This window comes from Lipotes vexillifer, unplaced genomic scaffold (assembly GCF_000442215.2).
Source record: "Lipotes vexillifer unplaced genomic scaffold, Lipotes_vexillifer_v1.1 scaffold149, whole genome shotgun sequence".
Lineage (NCBI taxonomy): Eukaryota > Metazoa > Chordata > Mammalia > Artiodactyla > Lipotidae > Lipotes > Lipotes vexillifer.
The window spans coordinates 2,004,139-2,023,099 of record NW_006779962.1 but is presented as its reverse complement, the minus strand read 5'-3'; the positions used below and the strand labels follow the sequence as shown (position 1 = coordinate 2,023,099).

General features: G+C 43.8%; 1 protein-coding gene across 1 annotated transcript; it reads left to right on the top strand.

The window, feature by feature from the left end:
- The first annotated feature begins 438 nt into the window (after positions 1-438).
- GTF3C4 (general transcription factor IIIC subunit 4) lies at positions 439-18,702 on the top strand. Its single transcript, XM_007453105.1, has 5 exons — positions 439-988; positions 7,692-9,518; positions 12,742-12,872; positions 15,994-16,082; positions 17,613-18,702. Exons 1-5 carry the CDS (start codon positions 647-649, stop codon positions 17,675-17,677), a joined length of 2,454 nt encoding a protein of 817 aa, XP_007453167.1. The 5' UTR covers positions 439-646; the 3' UTR covers positions 17,678-18,702.
- The last annotated feature ends 259 nt before the right edge of the window (positions 18,703-18,961 follow it).

Sequence of the window (18,961 nt, the reverse complement as noted above, 5' to 3'; positions counted from 1 at the left end):
GCGAGGACCCCGCGTAGCTGCCCCGCCGGGTCCTGCGCCCGCGCGCCTTCCGGGCCCCGAAGAGCCCGCGAACACGCGGCCCCGCGCCACTAGAGATCGAAGCCGCGGCCCCGGGGCCCCAGGGCGAGGCGGCGGCCCCGTTTGGCGTCCCTAGTGGCTTGGCCTATGGCAGGGGGTGTCAAGTCACACTCAACCCCTCAGTTCTTGCCGTGCAGTTCTTTGAATTCCTTTGAGAAACAAGAGGCGTGCCCCATCGAACCAATGTTTCCTTCCTTTGCCGCCGGGTTACTGTTCCCTCAGCACCTTAGTTGCCCCGGGAGGTCCCTAAAAGGGATTGGGGATTGGTCACGCCGCGGCGGGGGCGGAGTGGGGGTCCCTGCCCCTCGCCCACCCGCTGTCCAGCCCGGGCGCTTCCGTCCAGCCAGCAGAGGACTAGCGTTTTTTTACAGGCAGCGCCTTGGCCACCTGGCAGGGCTGGGTCGCCTAGCAACGGCGGGGTCCTTCCTGGCTCGGCGGCGCTTCGGGCCTGAGGGGAGAAAACCGCAGCTAAGGACGTTGGGGGCAGGCGGCCGCGTTGCGGGAGGCGGCAACGGGACGGTGACGCGCGGTTGGTGCGCCCGGGGTCGGCTTCTGCATCCGAGGAGAGATGAATACGGCCAAGGCCCGGGTGGGGCCCGCGGCCGACCGGCCTGCGCCACCCGAGGAGAAGGAGGGCGAGGCGGGCGGGAAGGAGCCGGGGGCGGACGCGGCCCCCGGGCCCAGCGCTGCGTTCCGCCTCCTAGTGACTCGGCGGGAACCGGCGGTGAAGCTGCAGTATGCGGTGAGCGGCCTGGAGCCGCTGGCGTGGTCCGAGGACCACCGCGTGTCGGTGTCCACGGCCCGCAGCATCGCTGTGCTGGAGCTCATCTGCGACGTGCACAACCCGGGCCAGGACCTGGTTATCCACCGCACCTCGGTGTCTGCGCCTCTCAACAGCTGCTTCCTCAAAGTAAGTCATCCCCGGGCCGCAGCCCTGGGGCCTCTTCCTGCTCCCCTCCCGCGCCCGTGTCACTGGTCCCTGGGGATTCCCGGCCCACGCCTAGTCCGGGGATTCCCCTCCTCGCCTCCAGCGTTTAGGGTCACGGTAGCTTAAAAAAGAAACAAAAAACCGTCCAGAGGTTTACGCCCGATTTCCCGGGTCACCCATCCACTCCCGACACATGCTTCGGTTTCCTGTGAACTAAATTTGCCTTCAGAACTTTAGGGCTCCTGAAGTTTTATTGTTCTATCATCACCATTTGCAAGTTGTTTTATTTTTTAAGTAGTAAGTCGTGTTGTTCATTTTAGTGGTCTAAAAGTATTAAAACTTTCGCTGTTTCTTTTATAGATCTGTATGCATATATGTGACAGTCAAAGTGTATATTTAACACATTTTTGAATACCACTGTGTATCAGCTAGGCACCAGTCTAGGTTCCGGAAGTAAAGCATTGTACAAAACAAAGTTCCTGTCCTCATGGAGCTTACCTTCTTTTTGCAAGTCGTGAACAAATAACAATGTAATAATAGGTAGTGATAAACGTTGTAAGGATATGTATCTATATAAAGAGAACGTATTTTTATGAACTTGAAGTTTTTTTAAAAAAACTCTTACTCTGCACAGCCATTTAAAGTAGGAATCACTAACTGGGTAGGGTACAGGGAACCCACACCACTTTTTAGGATACTTAATCCAAGTTTGAAACTGATAATTTGATGTTGAGTTGGATCATTGGTAAACCTGTATGACTAAGCCTTCTAAGATCTTGGACAAGATGTGAACAAATTGATTCAAGTATAACCAATCAGGTGGATAGATGTTCTTAATGCTACCGAACTGAGAAACACTCAAGGAGGGAGGCAGAACAAAGGGGTTTTAAAAGGTGTATCCTCTGCTGAAAAGAAACTTACTGTTGCTAAGGATGTTCATATGCACATCAGCTAGAGAAAATCTTAAGTGTGTGTCTCAATATGGTAGAGATTTAATACTTTAGCAGAGAGAATTTAAAGAAAGGAAGGAACAGTGAAGCGAGATGCTTTTATCAGGGAAGGTTATTTGGTGGTGAATCTGCAGCAGACCTAAAAAAAGGTAGGGTTTGGATTGTGAGAAGTCCTCCGGAGGAAAGGGTCATCCAGATGGCAGGAATGAGGTGCCCGTCTCACACACATACATGTAAATCATGAGCATAACTTGCTGCTGTTTGTGTAAATAATGATGGGTCAACAGTTGAGTTCAAGTAGCTTTCCTAGAGAGTCAGAGGAAGTAAAGTGAGGCCAATTTGGGAACTTTGAAGGTCAGTCTGAGATGGTTGACTTCAATCTAGGAAGGCCTAAAGTGCTGTTACAATATCATGGATGTGGACTGACCTGGTGTGGTTCAGGAATGTGAATCTGGCCGGCCTAGAGGCAAGTAGATGATTGTTGGCGTCAATATAAGACAGGGGTTAAGAGATTGCACTTTGGCACCAGATAGCAAGATAGGCCCATCTATAAAAGAAGGGTAATAAAACCTACCTTGGGCTTCCCTGGTGGCGCAGTGGTTGAGAGTCCGCCTGCCGATGCACGGGACGCGGGTTCGTGCCCCGGTCCGGGAGGATCCCACATGCTGCGGAGCAGCTAGGCCCGTGAGCCATGGCCGCTGAGCCTGCGCGTCCGGAGCCTGTGCTCCACAACAGGAGAGGCCACAACAGGGAGAGGCCTGCGTACCGCAAAAATAAATAAATAAATAAAACCTACCTTGTTTAGAATTTTCGGAAGATTCAGTTAAATATATATTTATATACGTACATACATACACATGTGTAATTACTTAGCACAGTTCCTGGCGCACTGTAAATGCTCAATTTTAAAAATAGTCATACAAGTATGAAGGAAGGAGTTTGGGTTATTGCTATGACTATGGATATGAAGTTATTTATAGTACTGTATTCTGATAAAAATTTGACTCTGTCGTTGGTTCCACACCTGAAAAATGAGTAATAGGAAATCTTTATATATCCCTCTGGTAGTTGATTGCTTTCCTGAAATTAATTAGTGGCATCTTCCCCTTCTGCACTGTTCTTCGGTATGCACATCACAGAAACCACCAATCAGCAATCTTATTGGCCTAGCACTGCCTGGTGAATGAATGCTGAGTTGTCCTGCAATTCTAAAAGAGGCTTCTGTGGGATAAAACTGGAGTAATGGTAGGAATGTAAAGAAGTTTCTATCTGTACTTTGATTGCACTACCTGTTGACAGTCCCTGTGGATTTAAATCTACTTGGTGCTGTCCAGCTCGCTCTAACATGAAAGGTGGACATTCTGCAACCTAGATTTCAGTATGTAGCACTGCTAGAAGGTAGATACTAAACCGCTTTGAAGCTTTTGTCTGATCATTATTTAGATTATGAATTTTTTCAGGAAAATATGCAGTTAAATAATAGTTGACATATTATCTGCAATTTGCAAGTTACTGTCCTGGGCACTGAGGTTATGTGATATAAAGGTGAATGATATAAATCTGAAAAGCAATAAAATAGTGACTTAAGAATAAGTTGTGGACTTCCCTGGTGGCGCAGTGGTTAAGAATCCGCCTGCCAGTGCAGGGGACATGGGTTCGAGCCCTGGTCTGGGAAGATCCCACATGCCGTGGAGCATCTGAGCCCATGCACCACAGCTACTAAGCCTGCGCTCTAGAGCCCGCGAGCCACAACTGCTGAGCCCACATGCCACAACTACTGAAGCCTGCGCGCCTAGAGCCCATGCTCCGCAACAAAAGAAGCCACCGCAATGACAAGCCCACGCACCACAACGAAGACCCAACGCAGCCAAAAATAAATTAATTAATTAAAAAAAAAAGAGTAAGTTGCAGTTTCTTTTCCCATTGGACTGCTGATTTAATGAATCATCTAGTTGTACACAGTTCCAAATTCTAATAATATATGCATAACTAATTTGTATCAGTTGTTAAGAACGTTAGTAACATTAACTCCATCTACTACATTAAGTTAAATAACTATTTCCTGTCTTTGGAATTATATTCCTGCCCTCAAGAAGTTTGCTGTCTAGTAGCTTCAAATGAGTTTTTATTTGTTAGGTGCTTACAAAGTACATAGCTATTAGTTGTAATAGTGGCCAACTAGGAACGGGTTATAGTCAAATGATTGGCCGGGGGTCAGCCTCTGGGAGCTGGACTCTTAACTGGTATGCTCCTAGGGCATCTGAGTACTTGTTTTGATTTGTTAACTAGTTTGTGATATGGAGAGTTGAGGGGAGGTGCAGTAGGCTAATTCAAACACCTAACATATTAGAAATTACTGCACAAACAACCCTAAGGATTTTCGCTACTGGCTGACATCCACACTGCTCTCCATTCCGTCAAGGATTCTTCCTGCAGTGAGTAGGACCAAGCTTGAGCTTCCTTTATTTCATTCTGTGCTGCTGTTTGGGGTTACACATTCTGTAAGTTTACTTTCAGTTCTATAGTAGCTTTTATTGTAATAGTAAATTATCCTAGTCTGAGGATTATTGCTTAGTTTACAGTATTATGGGATTTGGTGAACAATTTTATATCTACCCTTCATTTGGTGGACAACTTAATGCCTATCTACCCTGCATTTTACATATTTTTATTAGGTCTCATTAACATTTACTTAATCCTCAGGGAGTATTAATAATTGTCATCATAGATAACATTTATTGAGTATTTATTAGTATGTGCTTTACATACATTGACTTAATTAACCTTCCAAACTCTATGAGAACATGTATTATTATACTCTTTATACACGAGGAAATTAAAGCCAGAAGGTTTAAACAGTTTGCTCAGGGTTACAGAGCTAGTGTATGATAGAGCCAGGATTTGAATCCAGGCAGTCTGGCATCACAGGAAAGATTTTCACTCAAATTTTATATACCCATCCAAAGCTCTGGGCTTTGATTAGCATTGTTTTATTAACAGGTTAGCCAGTGACACCTGTATTTAATTGGAATTTCCAGTCTGTTTTTCTCCAGCATGTCTGTAGGTGTATCCAAGAGACTACCCTAAAATCAAGATACACTGCCCAAGACACAATTTCCAGAGGTGACAGCCCCCCGAAAGGTTCTGTTGTTTAAAAAAAAAAGTTTGGACGTATGGACACGAAGAGGGGAAGGGTGGGGGGATGGGATGAACTGGGAAGATTGGGACTGACGTATATACACTAATATGTATAAAATAGGTAACTAATGAGAACCTGCTGTATACCACAGGGAACTCTACTCGATGCTCTGTGGTGACCTAAATGGGAAGGAAATCCAGAAAAGAGGGGATACGTGTGTACGTATAGCTGATTGACTTCGCCGTACAGCAGAAACTAACACAACACTGTAAAGCAACTATACCCCAATTTTTAAAGAATGGTAAAAAAAAATAAATAAGTAAATAAAAAATAAAAATAAAAGATTGGGTAACTCTGGTTAAATAAGTCTCTTCAGTAGCTCCCTGGCTGTAACTCTTGAAGGGGGAATAATATATAATATATAGCATTTTCAAAACTTATTTGGTTATAGACCTCTTTTTCAAGGGGCAATTTAGGGAAGTGATGTTCTGTTTAACACACTTTAGGAAAAGTAAGTCTTCTAATTCATTTGTTGGACTTTATATATCTACCTTTCATTTTATATGCTTATGTATTATGCAGTTTAGCAGTTAACTATTTGTTGCATTATGGTTTTCTGACACATCTCTGGTTGTCCAAGCTTTATCAAGGAATGTAATGGTTCTGAGTTCATCTTCCAAGGTCTTTCTATATTCTGGAGTGTAATTCCTCTGGGCTTGGGGACTTAAACTCATTTAAAGTGAATTTTGTTATATCCATGTATATTTAGGCTTGAATTCCTTTTTAATCATGTTTAATCTACTCTTTCCAGTTTGAAGATCAGCCTCTATGTAAAAGAAGATTGACACTAAAAAGGAATCGAAAGATTCTGCTTTCTCTGTTACCCATTTCTCTAAAGACAGTGGTTCAAGTCCTTTTCTTCTTCCTGCTTCTGACTTAACAGAAACCATATTTTATTTTTATTTTTTAATAAATTTATTTATTTATTTATTTTTGGCTGCGTTGGGTCTTGGTCGCTGCACGTGGGCTTTCTCTAGTTGCGTGGAGCAGGGACTACTCTTTGTTGTGATGTGTGGGCTTTTCATTGCAGTGGCTCCTCCTGTTGCGGAGCACGGGCTCCAGGCACGCGGGCCTCAATAGTTGTGGCACACTGGCTCCCGAGCGCAGGCTCAGTAGTTGTGGCTCACGGGCCCAGTTGCTCCGCGGCATATGGGATCCTCCCGGACCAGGCCTCGAACCCATGTTCCCTGCATTAGCAGGCGGATTCTTAACCACTGTGCCACCAGGGAAGCCCCCAGAAACCATATTTTAATTGACCTGTGTTCTTTTTGGGCTTTAGCCTTTCTGGCTATTTTCTTATAGCTCTGGACCACTTTCTTTTGGTCATTTATCTCTCCTCTATCTTTAATGTCCCTTTAAAATCTTTCTAAAGAGCTTACCATTGTACACCTAGATGTTAAATAAATAGCACTGCTCATGTATATTACAGACTTGGAGGAGGGAGAGATAAATGAAAGCTAGAATGATCTCAGAAGGCCTCATAGAGTTTGACCTGGTAAGAGGGATGGGGTTCAAATAGGAGGAACGAGAGCATTCTACACAAAGGAGACAGGAAGGCAGAGTGGGAGTGTTCAGGGAACGGCAAATAGTCTAACGGCAGTGGACATTACTCTGTAGAGACAGTGGACAGGGACTTCCCTGGTGGCGCAGTGGTTAAGAATCCACCTGCCAATGCAGGGGACACAGCTTCGAGCCCTGGTTTGGGAAGATCCCACATGCCATGGAGCAGCTAAGCCCGTGCGCCAAAACTACTGAGCCTGCGCTCTAGAGCCCATGAGCCACAACTACTGAGCCCACGTGCCACAACTACAGAAGCCCATGCGCCTGGAGCCCGTGCTCCGCAACAAGAGCCACCGCAGTGAGAAGCCTGTGCTCTGCAACGAAGAGTAGCCCCCGCTCACCACAACTAGAGAAAGCCTGCACGGAGCAACGAAGACCCAACGCAGCCAAAAATAAATTAATAAAAATAAATTAATTTTAAAAAAGAAAAGAAAGAAACAGTGGACAGACTGTTGGAGTTGGCTCTCAGCGTAATTTGTAAATGAAATTTCAGATAGAAAACTTAAGAGCTGACATTTGTATTACAAAAATATTGTTAAAAATCCAAACATCTAATTGTATCAAAGATGTATATAGATAGATAATTTTTCATGACTTTCTCCTTTATTGTTTTGTGACTAGTTCAGCAGAATGCTTAGCTGACTCTTTAGAATCAAGTACATCTTTGTCATTGCTACTGCATATGTCAATTCTGAGAACAATGTGGGAACGAGGCTATGAATGATGACAGCACTTATTCTGACCCTTAAGAAAAAATTGCCATTTCCTGAGTGAATGCTCATTTAGTTTTAGACATGTGCTTGATCTTTTAAATGCATGTCATGCCAAAATTAACAGAACTGAGATCAAATTACTGTTTTACATATTTATAATATGTAACTGATTTATGTGAATCAGTTAATTCACTCTAATCAATGTAAATATAGTCCTCTTAGAGTGAAATATTTATGATAGTTTTTATATCTCTTATTTTCAGGTTGGCTCAAAAACGGAAGTTGCTGAGTGTAAGGAGAAATTTGCTGCCTCTGAAGACCCCACAGTCAGTCAGACTTTCATGTTGGACCGGGTGTTCAACCCTGAGGGGAAGGCTTTGCCGCCACTGAGAGGATTCAAGTACACTAGCTGGTCCCCCATGGGCTGTGATGCTAATGGCAGGTGCCTCCTGGCAGCACTGACCATGGACAATCGCCTGACCATCCAGGCTAACCTCAACAGACTGCAGTGGGTCCAGCTGGTCGATCTGACAGAGATTTATGGAGAACGTCTTTATGAGACCAGTTACAGGTTCTCTAAAAGTGAGGCCCCGGAAGGGAATCTCAGGGATTTTGCTGAGTTTCAGAGAAGACACAGCATGCAGACACCAGTCAGGATGGAGTGGTCAGGCATCTGTACCACTCAGCAGGTCAAGCATAACAATGAGTGCCGCGATGTGGGCAGCGTGCTCCTGGCCGTCCTCTTTGAAAACGGTAACATTGCTGTGTGGCAGTTTCAGCTACCGTTTGTAGGAAAGGAGTCTATCTCTTCATGCAACACAATTGAGTCGGGAATCAACTCTCCTAGTGTTTTGTTTTGGTGGGAATATGAGCACAATAATCGGAAAATGAGCGGCCTTATTGTGGGGAGTGCTTTTGGACCTGTAAAAATTCTTCCTGTCAATCTCAAAGCAGTTAAAGGCTATTTCACGTTAAGGCAGCCTGTCGTCTTGTGGAAAGAAATGGACCATTTGCCAGTACACAGCATCAAGTGTGTACCGCTGTATCACCCTTACCAGAAGTGTAGTTGTAGCTTGGTGGTGGCCGCAAGAGGACCCTATGTGTTTTGGTGTCTTCTTCTGATCTCCAAAGCAGGTCTGAATGTTCACAATTCTCATGTCACAGGCCTGCACTCACTGCCGATTGTCTCCATGACTGCAGACAAGCAGAATGGGACGGTATATACTTGTTCCAGTGATGGGAAGGTGAGGCAGCTGGTTCCCATTTTCACAGATGTTGCATTGAAGTTTGAACACCATTTGATTAAACTCTCAGATGTGTTTGGCTCAGTGAGGACACACGGGATAGCTGTGAGCCCCTGTGGTGCGTACCTGGCCGTCATTACCACTGAGGGCATGGTCAACGGCCTCCATCCCGTTAACAAAAACTACCAGGTTCAGTTCGTTACTCTCAAAGCCTTTGAAGAGGCAGCTGCTAAGCTTCTGCAATCTTCAATTCAAAATCTCTTTAAGCAGGTAGATTTAATAGACCTAGTACGTTGGAAGATTTTAAAAGATAAACGTATCCCTCAATTTTTACAAGAAGCTTTGGAAAAAAAGATTGAAAGCAGTGGGGCCACCTATTATTGGCGTTTCAAACTCTTCCTCCTGAGGATTTTATACCAGTCGATGCAGAAAACCGCTTCAGAAGCCTTATGCAGACCCATCCTTGAGGACTCAAAAATCTTACTAGTTGACTCACCTGGGACGGGCAATGCTGAGGGCGAGCAGCAGGAAGAAGGCGCTGCCTCTGAACAGACAAATAAGCAAGGCCTTCAGGAGAGGAGCAAAGGAGGTGATCCAGAGGGCCCCACAGATGACTCAGTCACTCAGCCTGGAGACACTGGAGGCCGAGAGCCAATGGAAGAGAAGCTCCTTGAAATCCAAGGGAAAATTGAAGCTGTGGAAATGCACTTGACCCGGGAGCACATGAAGCGAGTCTTAGGCGAAGTGTACCTGCACACCTGGATCACGGAAAACACTAGCATCCCCACCCGGGGGCTCTGTAACTTTCTAATGTCTGATGAAGAGTATGAGGACAGGACCGCACGGGTAGGTGTTTATTAACCAAAACACTGAAACTGAAAAGTCTGCTTTCTTTGTGAGAAAGAAATGACCTAAACTTAACTCGTAAAGCTCAGCTTCCGCTTTGACATCTTTTAGGTAATTGATTGGCATGAGGTGCAGGAGAATAAATAAGAAACAGATTAATGCAGAGGACACATACATATCACACAAAGAACATTTCAGTTCTTACTCTCACTAGGGCCTTGATTGGTACGCAAGGTTTGGGAGATTTCCAGGCTATGGATGAGCTCCAGAAGCAGACTACGTCGTGATCAGGCAGACCCAGCAGGGGAAGTGTGGCACACCCTCCTTTCCCTTCCTGCTTGCAGAAGGTTTGGGAAGTGGGAGGACTGTGGCCGGGACTGTTTCCATTTGATAGTACTTGAGGGGGTCTTCTGATTCAGTCTAGAAGGGCATAGGAGGTAAACAAATAATTACTTATACATTGTTGTTTTGTTACAAAAACTGGGTATAATCTGTATTTTGATGGTAGAACAATCTTACAGTATTATCCAAAATGTATTTCACAGAATTCAAGTTCCCTGACAGAACAGTAGGGTTCTAAGCTTGGGGAAATACTGCATACTCTATACTCCTCTTAAAGGTTCCCAGTGTACGTCATCCTTCTGAGAGTTCTGGGAATTCCTATAGGAAAGAAGTCATTTAACTTTGTGTAGCTCAGTGTTATATAGACTTATTAATCAGGAATCCTGAGCTAACAGCTTCTAAAATCCTGAAGAATTGTGTTTTAAGGAACATAAACACATACAGTTTTAAGGAACTGTATACTAAAATATTCAGGACCACAGATATCTGTGGTTCTTTTTACTCTGAAGATTGCTATTTATTCTCACTGCTTAAAGTCTTATCTAAAATATTAATTGCAGGTAATAAATTCAGATATCTTCATGTCTAATATTAAACCATTCGCGAATCACTTGTTGCATTTTCTTGTTGGAAAGGTGTGTGTGTGTGTGTACCCGTACACCCCTAAAATTATTTCTTAAGGATGTTTGTAACAATCTGATGTTGACTGAAAAAAAATACACAACCTAAAAGTTCAGAGTTACATTTTATTTGGCAGACAAAACTGAGGACTTAAGCCTGGGACACAGCATCTCAGATAGTGCTGAGGGACTGCTCGCTCCCAAGGGGCAAGGGGGTGGAGCCAGGATATATTGGAGTTGTTGCAACAAAGACCAGGGTAGTTGGATTACATTAAAGATTACTGTTAATTAAGGAAAACCAGATATCTGAAGTTAAGGAATTTAGCGCTTTTCTATGTATGGGAAGATGCCAAGTCTGGGCTCACTGGAATCATTCCTTTGATGTGCACCTCAGCTACATGGGGCCAGTATCCTGTGCTTCTCATCCAGTCTCCTTGGTGCACCGTCAGGGGTGGCTGTAGCGGCTGACTGCTAGGTGCCGGGGCAGGGTGGCAGGGTTGGGGAGGGGGGGGGGGGCATCCCGCCTCCATCATGAGTTCCCTCAGGGCTCACTGACGGGCAGCTGTAACGTGATGGCTCGATGGCAGCAACATCCTTTGTTTACTGATACTGCAGGCAGTACTTTCATTCACACCCAAGTAGTTAAGATGTACTGTTCATGTAACTGACTTTTCATCTTTGAAAGTCAACTTTTAAGAATTGTTTCATTGTGGTCTAAATTGTGTGGAAGAGTTTTCTGGTATCACTGGTTCATAGGACCTAGCAGGGATATTATAAGTGTAAAATATTAACAAAAACATTTTAGGAAATTTGTAATGGAAGCTGGTTGGCAATGATTCAGAATAATTGTCCAGATGCTGCATGAGCATGGAAAGCTACATTTAGCATAGTTACTTGGTTCCAACAGAGCCAATTTAAAGAAGGGAAGATTATACCTCTGCCCATCTACAGCAACTGAGTTTTGATTGAACACGATACATTTCATGTTTTAAAATCCTACTGCGTAAAACAAATGTTTTTTGTTTTGGAGTTTACTAGTTAAAGGCTAAGGAGAGTACTTAACTTGTAACTTGGAATTTATAACTTTCTTTATCCCCTGCTTTGAAGGTTGCTTGTGAAATCTGACAGTAAACCATTGGACAGTTTTCTTAATAAATGCACATATTTTGAAAGACAGGGAATAAACTTTGTTTTCAACAACTAAAAAATAAAGTAAAATCCTACTGTGTTCATAAAAATGAATCTTTTCAAACCTAGTACATTGGTTGTCCCTGCTATAAGGGACCATAAATTAGAATTTTCAAGGCCAAAAAGGCCAAAAGTTAATGGGCTTTAAATTTGTAAATTATATGTAGAGTAGGTAAGACACCCTTTTGAGCTATTAAGATACCCTTCAGTATCTTCAGTGAACTAATTTTAGTGAGCTTAAAGTGTCAATGGATTAAAACTTTGAAGGACATTATCTGCTAGTAAGACAAGGTGGTTCTTAAGGATTGGTGTATCCCATGCCTCCCAGTAATATAGCTGGTACAGATGTTTTTCCAACAAAATAATGAAGTAGGTCAGTGTTTTGCAGACTTTCATTTTTGGAGTGATGCAATTCTAATAAAGCAGAGAAACAAGCAAAGCTGAAGTGGGGCCACGGCCTGGAGCCTGCCCCGTCCATCTCTCCCACTCCCACGGTGGGTCCCGCCATGCCTCTGCTGTGAGGTCGGTTGCTCTCCAGTTGCAGGCTGACTGGATTGGTCATGGGTCTTTGGGCCATCAGAAGGGGAAATTATTATTTTTTAATCTTGATTATCTTTTTACTTTGTAAGCTTTTCTCAGAGAATAGACATTTGTATAGTTCTACAGAGTTAGTGTTTCACATGATATTTTGCCTATAGAGATTATGTTTCTCTTAAAGTCAAAACATTGTAAGTATAGCTGAATACTTTGTCTTCTAACAGACCTCTGAAGTCCTTGCTTCAGAAGCAATTAAAGGCAAGGAATAAGATTTGCGTTTTCAGAACAGTTTTTCCTTTAGTGGGTAAAGTTCACTCTGTCGTCACAGGGTGCCTGAATGAATTTATTTTCTTGTACTCAGCCAGTTGACACAAGTTGAAGGTCCAGCTTTTTTACTTTTCACAGAGAGTGATGGGCCTACGTGGAGATGCAGAGCTCCTGTTGTGTGTAAGACACCGTGCAGTTTTCCATTTCTCCTTTGTGTTGGGAAGCCCTGCACTCACCACAAAACACTGCTGACTGCTTTGTCTTACTAGGTGCTGATCGGACACATCTCAAAGAAGATGAACAAGCAAACTTTCCCCGAGCACTGTAGTTTGTGTAAAGAGATTTTGCCATTCACAGATCGCAAACAGGCAGTCTGTTCCAATGGCCACATTTGGCTCCGGTAAGCTGCTTTTGCTCATTTTCCAGTTTTGTGTCACACAAACCACTGTAAAGTGTTTATCCAAAGTATATGTTGCCCATGCCATTAGGTTGGAGAAAAGCTGCTACTGTAAAACCTGGTGTGGGCTTTTTACCATCCGTTTGACTCAGCAAGACACCCTTTAATGATGGGTTATTTTCTGCTGCTTGTACATAGGGGTTTATTTATTTTGGTGAAAATATTATTTTGCTTTGAAGTAGCATTAAATTTTTAAAAATCAGTATATGACGAAAGCAATACCTGCCGAAGTTAATAGAATACAAAGTGCTTCTGTACTCCGTCTGGTTTATCTCTAACAAAAGGTAGAGGTCTTCCGCCATCTCACTCTAAGAGGGAAGCTTGGCGTGTCCTCATGGCCCCACGGGCTGCACGTGACGCAGTTGGTCACTCCCTCTTCCTCCTCCTTAAAGCGCTTTGTTATCACCTGGCCCTCTGGACACAGTATCTCCTTGATGTCCATCTTTGGACCTGTCTGTCTTCTGTCACCACTCTCCCTGGGCTGTTGCCTATCATCTGTACACTGGTGACTTAAACATATTGCTTTAGTCTGAATCATTCCCCTTCAGTCTAGACTTCATATCTAAGCACCTGCTCAGTTGCTCTGTTTGGAAGTTTTAAAGGCATTTCAAATTTGAATCCAGCCTTTTCTTGCTACCTCCACCTCTACATCCCTGGTCCATGACACCATCATCTCTTGCCCAGATTATTATAGTTATCTCCCAGCCCATCTTCTGTGTCTTTCCTTGCCCCCTCCTGGCTGTTCTAAGTAGAGCTGAGGTTGTCATCCTTTTACGACCTCATCAGCTCTTGTCACCCCCTCTGCTCAAAACTCCCTAGTGGCTGCCCATTTCTGATGAGTAAAAGCTAAAATCCATTCAGTGGTCAAGACTCCATGGCCTGGCCCCCATCCCTTCTCTGATCTCGTCTGCGTTTTCTCCAGCTTGCTGACTTCACTTGAGGTGCCCTGGCCTCCTTGTTCCTCAGGTACATGCGGCACCCCTCCCACCCTGGACGTCTTCACTGGCTGTCCTCTCTGCCCGGGGTGCTTTTCCAGCAGGTGTCCGCAGGGCTTCCTTCCCTGCCACACTGCCTAAAATCGTGACACCTGATGACATCCCTCTCCCGTCTCAGTATGTAGTCTTCATCTCTCTTCCTTGCTTTATTTCCCTCCTTAGCAGTTATCACTACTATATATATATATATATATATATATATATATATATATTTTAATGAGGAACCTTCTCTTTCTTTTTTATAAATCTATTTTATTTATTTTTGGCTGTGTTGGGTCTTCGTTGCTATGCATAGGCTTTCTCTAGTTGCCGCGAGAGGGGGCTACTCTTGGTTGTGCGACGCGGGCTTCTTATTGTGGCTTCTCTTGTTGCGGAGCACGGGCTCTAGGCGCGTGGGCTTCAGTAGTTGTGGCACGTGGGCTCAGTAGTTGTGGTGCACAGGCTTAGTTGCTCCGCAGCATGTGGGATCTTCCCAGGCCAGGGCTAGAACCCGTGTCCCCTGCATTGGTGGGCAGATTCTTAACCACTGCACCACTGGGGAAGTCCCACTTAGTATATTTTTTACTTTATGTTTTTCTCCTTTCTCTGGAATAGAAAGTTCATGAAGACAGGCAATTTGGTTGTTTTGTTCATGGCTATTTCTAGAACAATGCCTGGTGTGTGGTAGGCACTCAGTAGGTTTTTAAAGTTTATTTCCAATAGAAACAGGATTGTGCTACATATAACTACCTTAACAACTTGTGTGTTCTCTTAGCAAGATGTTGTGGGCATTTTCCACATCAGTACATAGATCCCCTTCTTAACAGCTGTAGAGTTTTCCACTGCATGGATGCTCCAGTACTCCCTCTTACTGATGGATGTCTGGATTTCCCGGCCGTTGCTGTGTCCCTAGACTTCTGATCTGACTGTTCTGCCTTATGTTTGCAGAGAAGAGGAAACAAGCTTGTAGTAGTAGTGGCCTTGTAACAGTAGCCACTTGCGCCTGTTGGCGCTGCCAGCGTGCCAGGCACGACTCTAAGCAGTACACGCATCCTGAGCCACATGAGGGGCACCGCCACTGTTCCCATTTTTACAGATGAGGAAACTGGGGACTGGGGAAGTTCGAATTTGTCCAGAGGCACACAGGCGGTTAGCGGCAGAGCTGAGAACTTGGCCTTCTGGCTCCATGAGTTTCCATGTGTAACCACTATACATTGTTGTCTCTCAGATGGCTTCTTCCACAAAAATTATTTTCATTTTTGCTGATTGAAGTTAGTGCCAGAATACCTGGGTGTAATTTCTCCTGGTGAGAATGGGTACTTGCTCCCACTCAGGTATAATCTTTCTTCCTGTACACCCAAGTCTTTACTCAAGGTAAACCTACTTGGAATTCCTTCCCCCAACCCTCCCTTCCTCATTGTATTTTTTACTGCTTAGTTGCTCATCCTAAACACTGTTATCCTGCAGAAAACCTTCCACGCAGAGCCCAAGTGCTCTCTCTCATATCCCACTGCTGCCCACCTTCCCTTATTTGCCTAGTCCTGGTAGATGCTCAGTGAATGGTCATTGGATGGAATTGAACCTCTGAGCTTTTGTTCATGGCCCTTCTTTTTTTGCACCGTGAATTTTGTCTTCTATATCTTCCAGGTTTTCCCCACTGTGCTGTCAGATTCTTAAAGACAGTGCTTATACCTAATCTTAAAAATCACTAACAAGAATAGTTTCCAGTATAATACATAATTGATTTTTTTTAGCATATGAAAAATTCACGGTGTAATCAGGTGTAAGCAGACTACATTCTTTCTCAGTGCTGCAAACATGCCAAAAAAAAGAAGCTGCAGTGACTGTCTGGATTAGAAGCTTTGTATCTCTTGGTTTAGCCTGACCGACACTTCCCCTTTACTGAGTGTGGGGTGGGGTAGGTCTGGCCTGTGCAGAGGGATACATTGTCGCCATGCATTTGTGACCTGTTTTTGCCCTTTACTTAGTTAACTTGTGGTTTTAGAAAAACTGTATGTGGTGAGTTACCTTCAACACTATGCTGCTTTCCACCATTAGTAGAACTGATGGTACAATCTGTCTGCTTTCAGGTGCTTTTTAACCTACCAGTCCTGCCAGAGTTTGATATACAGAAGGTGTTTGCTCCATGACAGCATTGCCCGCCATCCAGCCCCAGAAGGTGAATGCTTTCCCAGCTTGTGGGAGGGTGAGGTTGAGCATGCTGGCACCATGCCAGCACCCCCAAGTCCTCCCTCCTGCTTAGTCTTGCGCCATCAGGGATGGTGAGCAGGCTCCTCGTGCTCTGTATACTATTATCGTAAACCACAACTAATTAAAAAATGGTCACTGGAACATTATTCACGTTAACATACCTGTTGCATTTTAGTATGGGAGTAAGTAGGGCTGCAATTTACTGTTCTGTCACTGCAAGCAAATTATTCAAAAAAGCTTGTTTTAGATGGCATGTATAGACTATATAGTGTTTGAAGGAAAACTGCAACTGATAGCGTATACAAAGACAGCATTGCTGAAACAGGGACATGCACTTGCGGTCATCCTTCTAGTAGCCATGGTGGGATTCTTTTTCCGGTTGGTCAGTATTCTCTTTCCTGATAGCCCCGGTGACAAAGCCCACATTTATGACATAACTAGTTGGAAATAAGATCGTAGATGTGAGTCAGGAATTAGTGATGTAAACAGTCCCGTGAATGTCAGTTTGTGACCTGAGGTTCATTAACATCACACTAACCAAATGAGCTAACTAGACACCATTATACACCTGTGTACACTTTGGGGGTAATTTATGGTCTCAAGTAAAACAAAATGTTCTGTGTAAAACTACACCCTTATTGATTTTTGCTCTAACCTGGCTGAAGCTCTCTAATTCTGAGAAGTTGGTGTGTTGGCAGCTTGTGTTCTGTATTAACTCTTTGTTATGGAAAATGCAATCATAAAAGTAGAGGAAAAGAGTATAAGAAACTGATGTACCCATCATTCAACTTCAGAAATTGCCAGCTCATGACCTTTCATGTTTCATCTGTAGTCCTCCCCCCTCTTCCCTCCTCTTACTGGATTATTTTGAAGCAAATGTTGGGGGACTTTTAAACACTCATTGCAATTGAGAATTGGTATACTATTTAGACAGGAAATCAGGAAAAGATGGAAACAAATTTAAAAAAACACACCTGCCAGTTGACTTTGTGTTGAGCACATTCAGCTCTTGGGGAGAATGTGAAGCGCTGAGACCTGGAGGCTGCTAAGCAGTAGGGCACAGCACTTCACAGACCAGGGAAGCTTTTAAAAGGGGGAGGACGTGCTGACACAGTGTTGCCGTGTTTTTATCTTTCCAAGTAATGTATTTTTTAAAGTTACTGTTACTGTAATTTTATAAGAGTATTTTAACATTATCCATGTATGAAGGATATACTCTCAGAAAACAAAGTATAGTCCTTTCTTTAAACAGAATAAATTAGGCTTTATGAAACACTCATTCATTACCCTTATTTTCCTATTTCATCACGCACTTAGCTTTGGGAACCACAGATTTAGTCCAACCTCGTCTAGAACGTTGTAGTGAGGGGCTCTGTCCAGGGACACAGAGCTGGAACCAGAGTGCCCATCCCTTAATACTGTGGTCCATCCAGGGCTCATCCCATTTGATTGCCTTTTCTGAAGTTTACGCTCAATACTGCTTGTCTTACTTTTGTAGATCCTGACTGGATTAAGAGGTTACTGCAAAGCCCCTGCCCTTTCTGTGATTCTCCTGTCTTCTGAATGTCCAGGATGGGAAGATGGAAAGGGCATGTACTCTGCTGTGGAAAGTGCCGTCCAGCCCCAAGAGCTAGGACGCGCAAGAGGAGAGGCACCCTTCATGACTGTACATAGGGCGTGGGGACTCACTGCTGAAGTGCGTTCTCTGTCTCCAGGGACTAAAGGATGCCTTTAAAGTGACTGAGTGCAGAGATTTTAAGTCCTTTTGAGATGAACATTATCCCCCAACTCCTTGCCAATGAGGAACTTATTTTTCAAGTGTCTTGACTGAAGCAGTTTGAACAAAGCGCGTGCCCTGTCATCTCTCAGAACAGAATGGTCCCTTCTAGGGAGTATGGATAAGGGCCTTGCTGGGCCGAGTTAGGCTTTTTAATCCTGGCCTTGGACTGGAACTGTCTTGTGGCTCCAGGGAGCTGTAGTTACCTGGTACGTGGCACGCAGTGTCCCAACAGATGTTAAAGTGTCTGAAACAACCTGTGGGCCTGATATTTTGTTCTCAACAAACAGCTGCAGATCTGCATCCTGCCAGTTGTTTTTCATGCATATTGAAAACATTTTCTTAAAACTATATATTTTAAAGAGGTTGAAGCCAAGACTAAAGTTGGTTTTAATGTGTCAAAAGATCGGGTGACTCTTGTAAGTTAATAATTGTGACTTATTTTTAATGATCTCTCCCATGTCATCAGTTTCCTGCTCTGACTCCTTCACAGGTATAAGGATGTCAAGTATTCCTGTTCACCTGCGTCACAGCCCTCTTCAGACTTACCTGTGACAACTTGGTGAGATATTTGTACACAGAGGAAAAATAATATTTTCTCCTTTTAGTATTAAAACATTTAATATTTTTAATGTTGATATTTCCAGACGTATCAGTTATATCCCGAGTCTGTCTAGAGACGTCCAGAAAGAGGCAGGCAGCTCAGAAGTGTGGACCCTTGAGCTCTGGTGCTATCGTGTGTGTAGCTCAGTCAACCAGAGGCTGGGAATTCCTTCCCTCTGCAAAGGTCCTCAATATTTATAATACAGGTATTTTCCTGTGGACTGTTAAGAAGAGATGTTAGACATTAATTGGTCTTAAAACCTACAATTAACAATAGACATTCTAGAACTACAGTGTTCTTGGATTTTTAAAATAAGTATCCTAGGGATTGGTGCTAATTAACAGGACTGTAATGCACTCACCTTGAAATGGTGCATATTTCTGGAAAGTTGGATGGGAAATACAAAATGTGAAATTTAAGTGATATTAAACCTTTATTCTAACACTTGCTTTTATTTTTGTATCCT

Bases quoted from the DNA above. Each gene is read 5' to 3' on its own strand.
- GTF3C4 (XM_007453105.1), top strand. From the start codon at position 647: ATGAATACGGCCAAGGCCCGGGTGGGGCCCGCGGCCGACCGGCCTGCG. The intron at 9,519-12,741 runs GTAGGTGTTTAT...TTGTCTTACTAG, and splicing joins ATGAGGACAGGACCGCACGG to GTGCTGATCGGACACATCTC. The intron at 12,873-15,993 runs GTAAGCTGCTTT...GTCTGCTTTCAG, and splicing joins AATGGCCACATTTGGCTCCG to GTGCTTTTTAACCTACCAGT.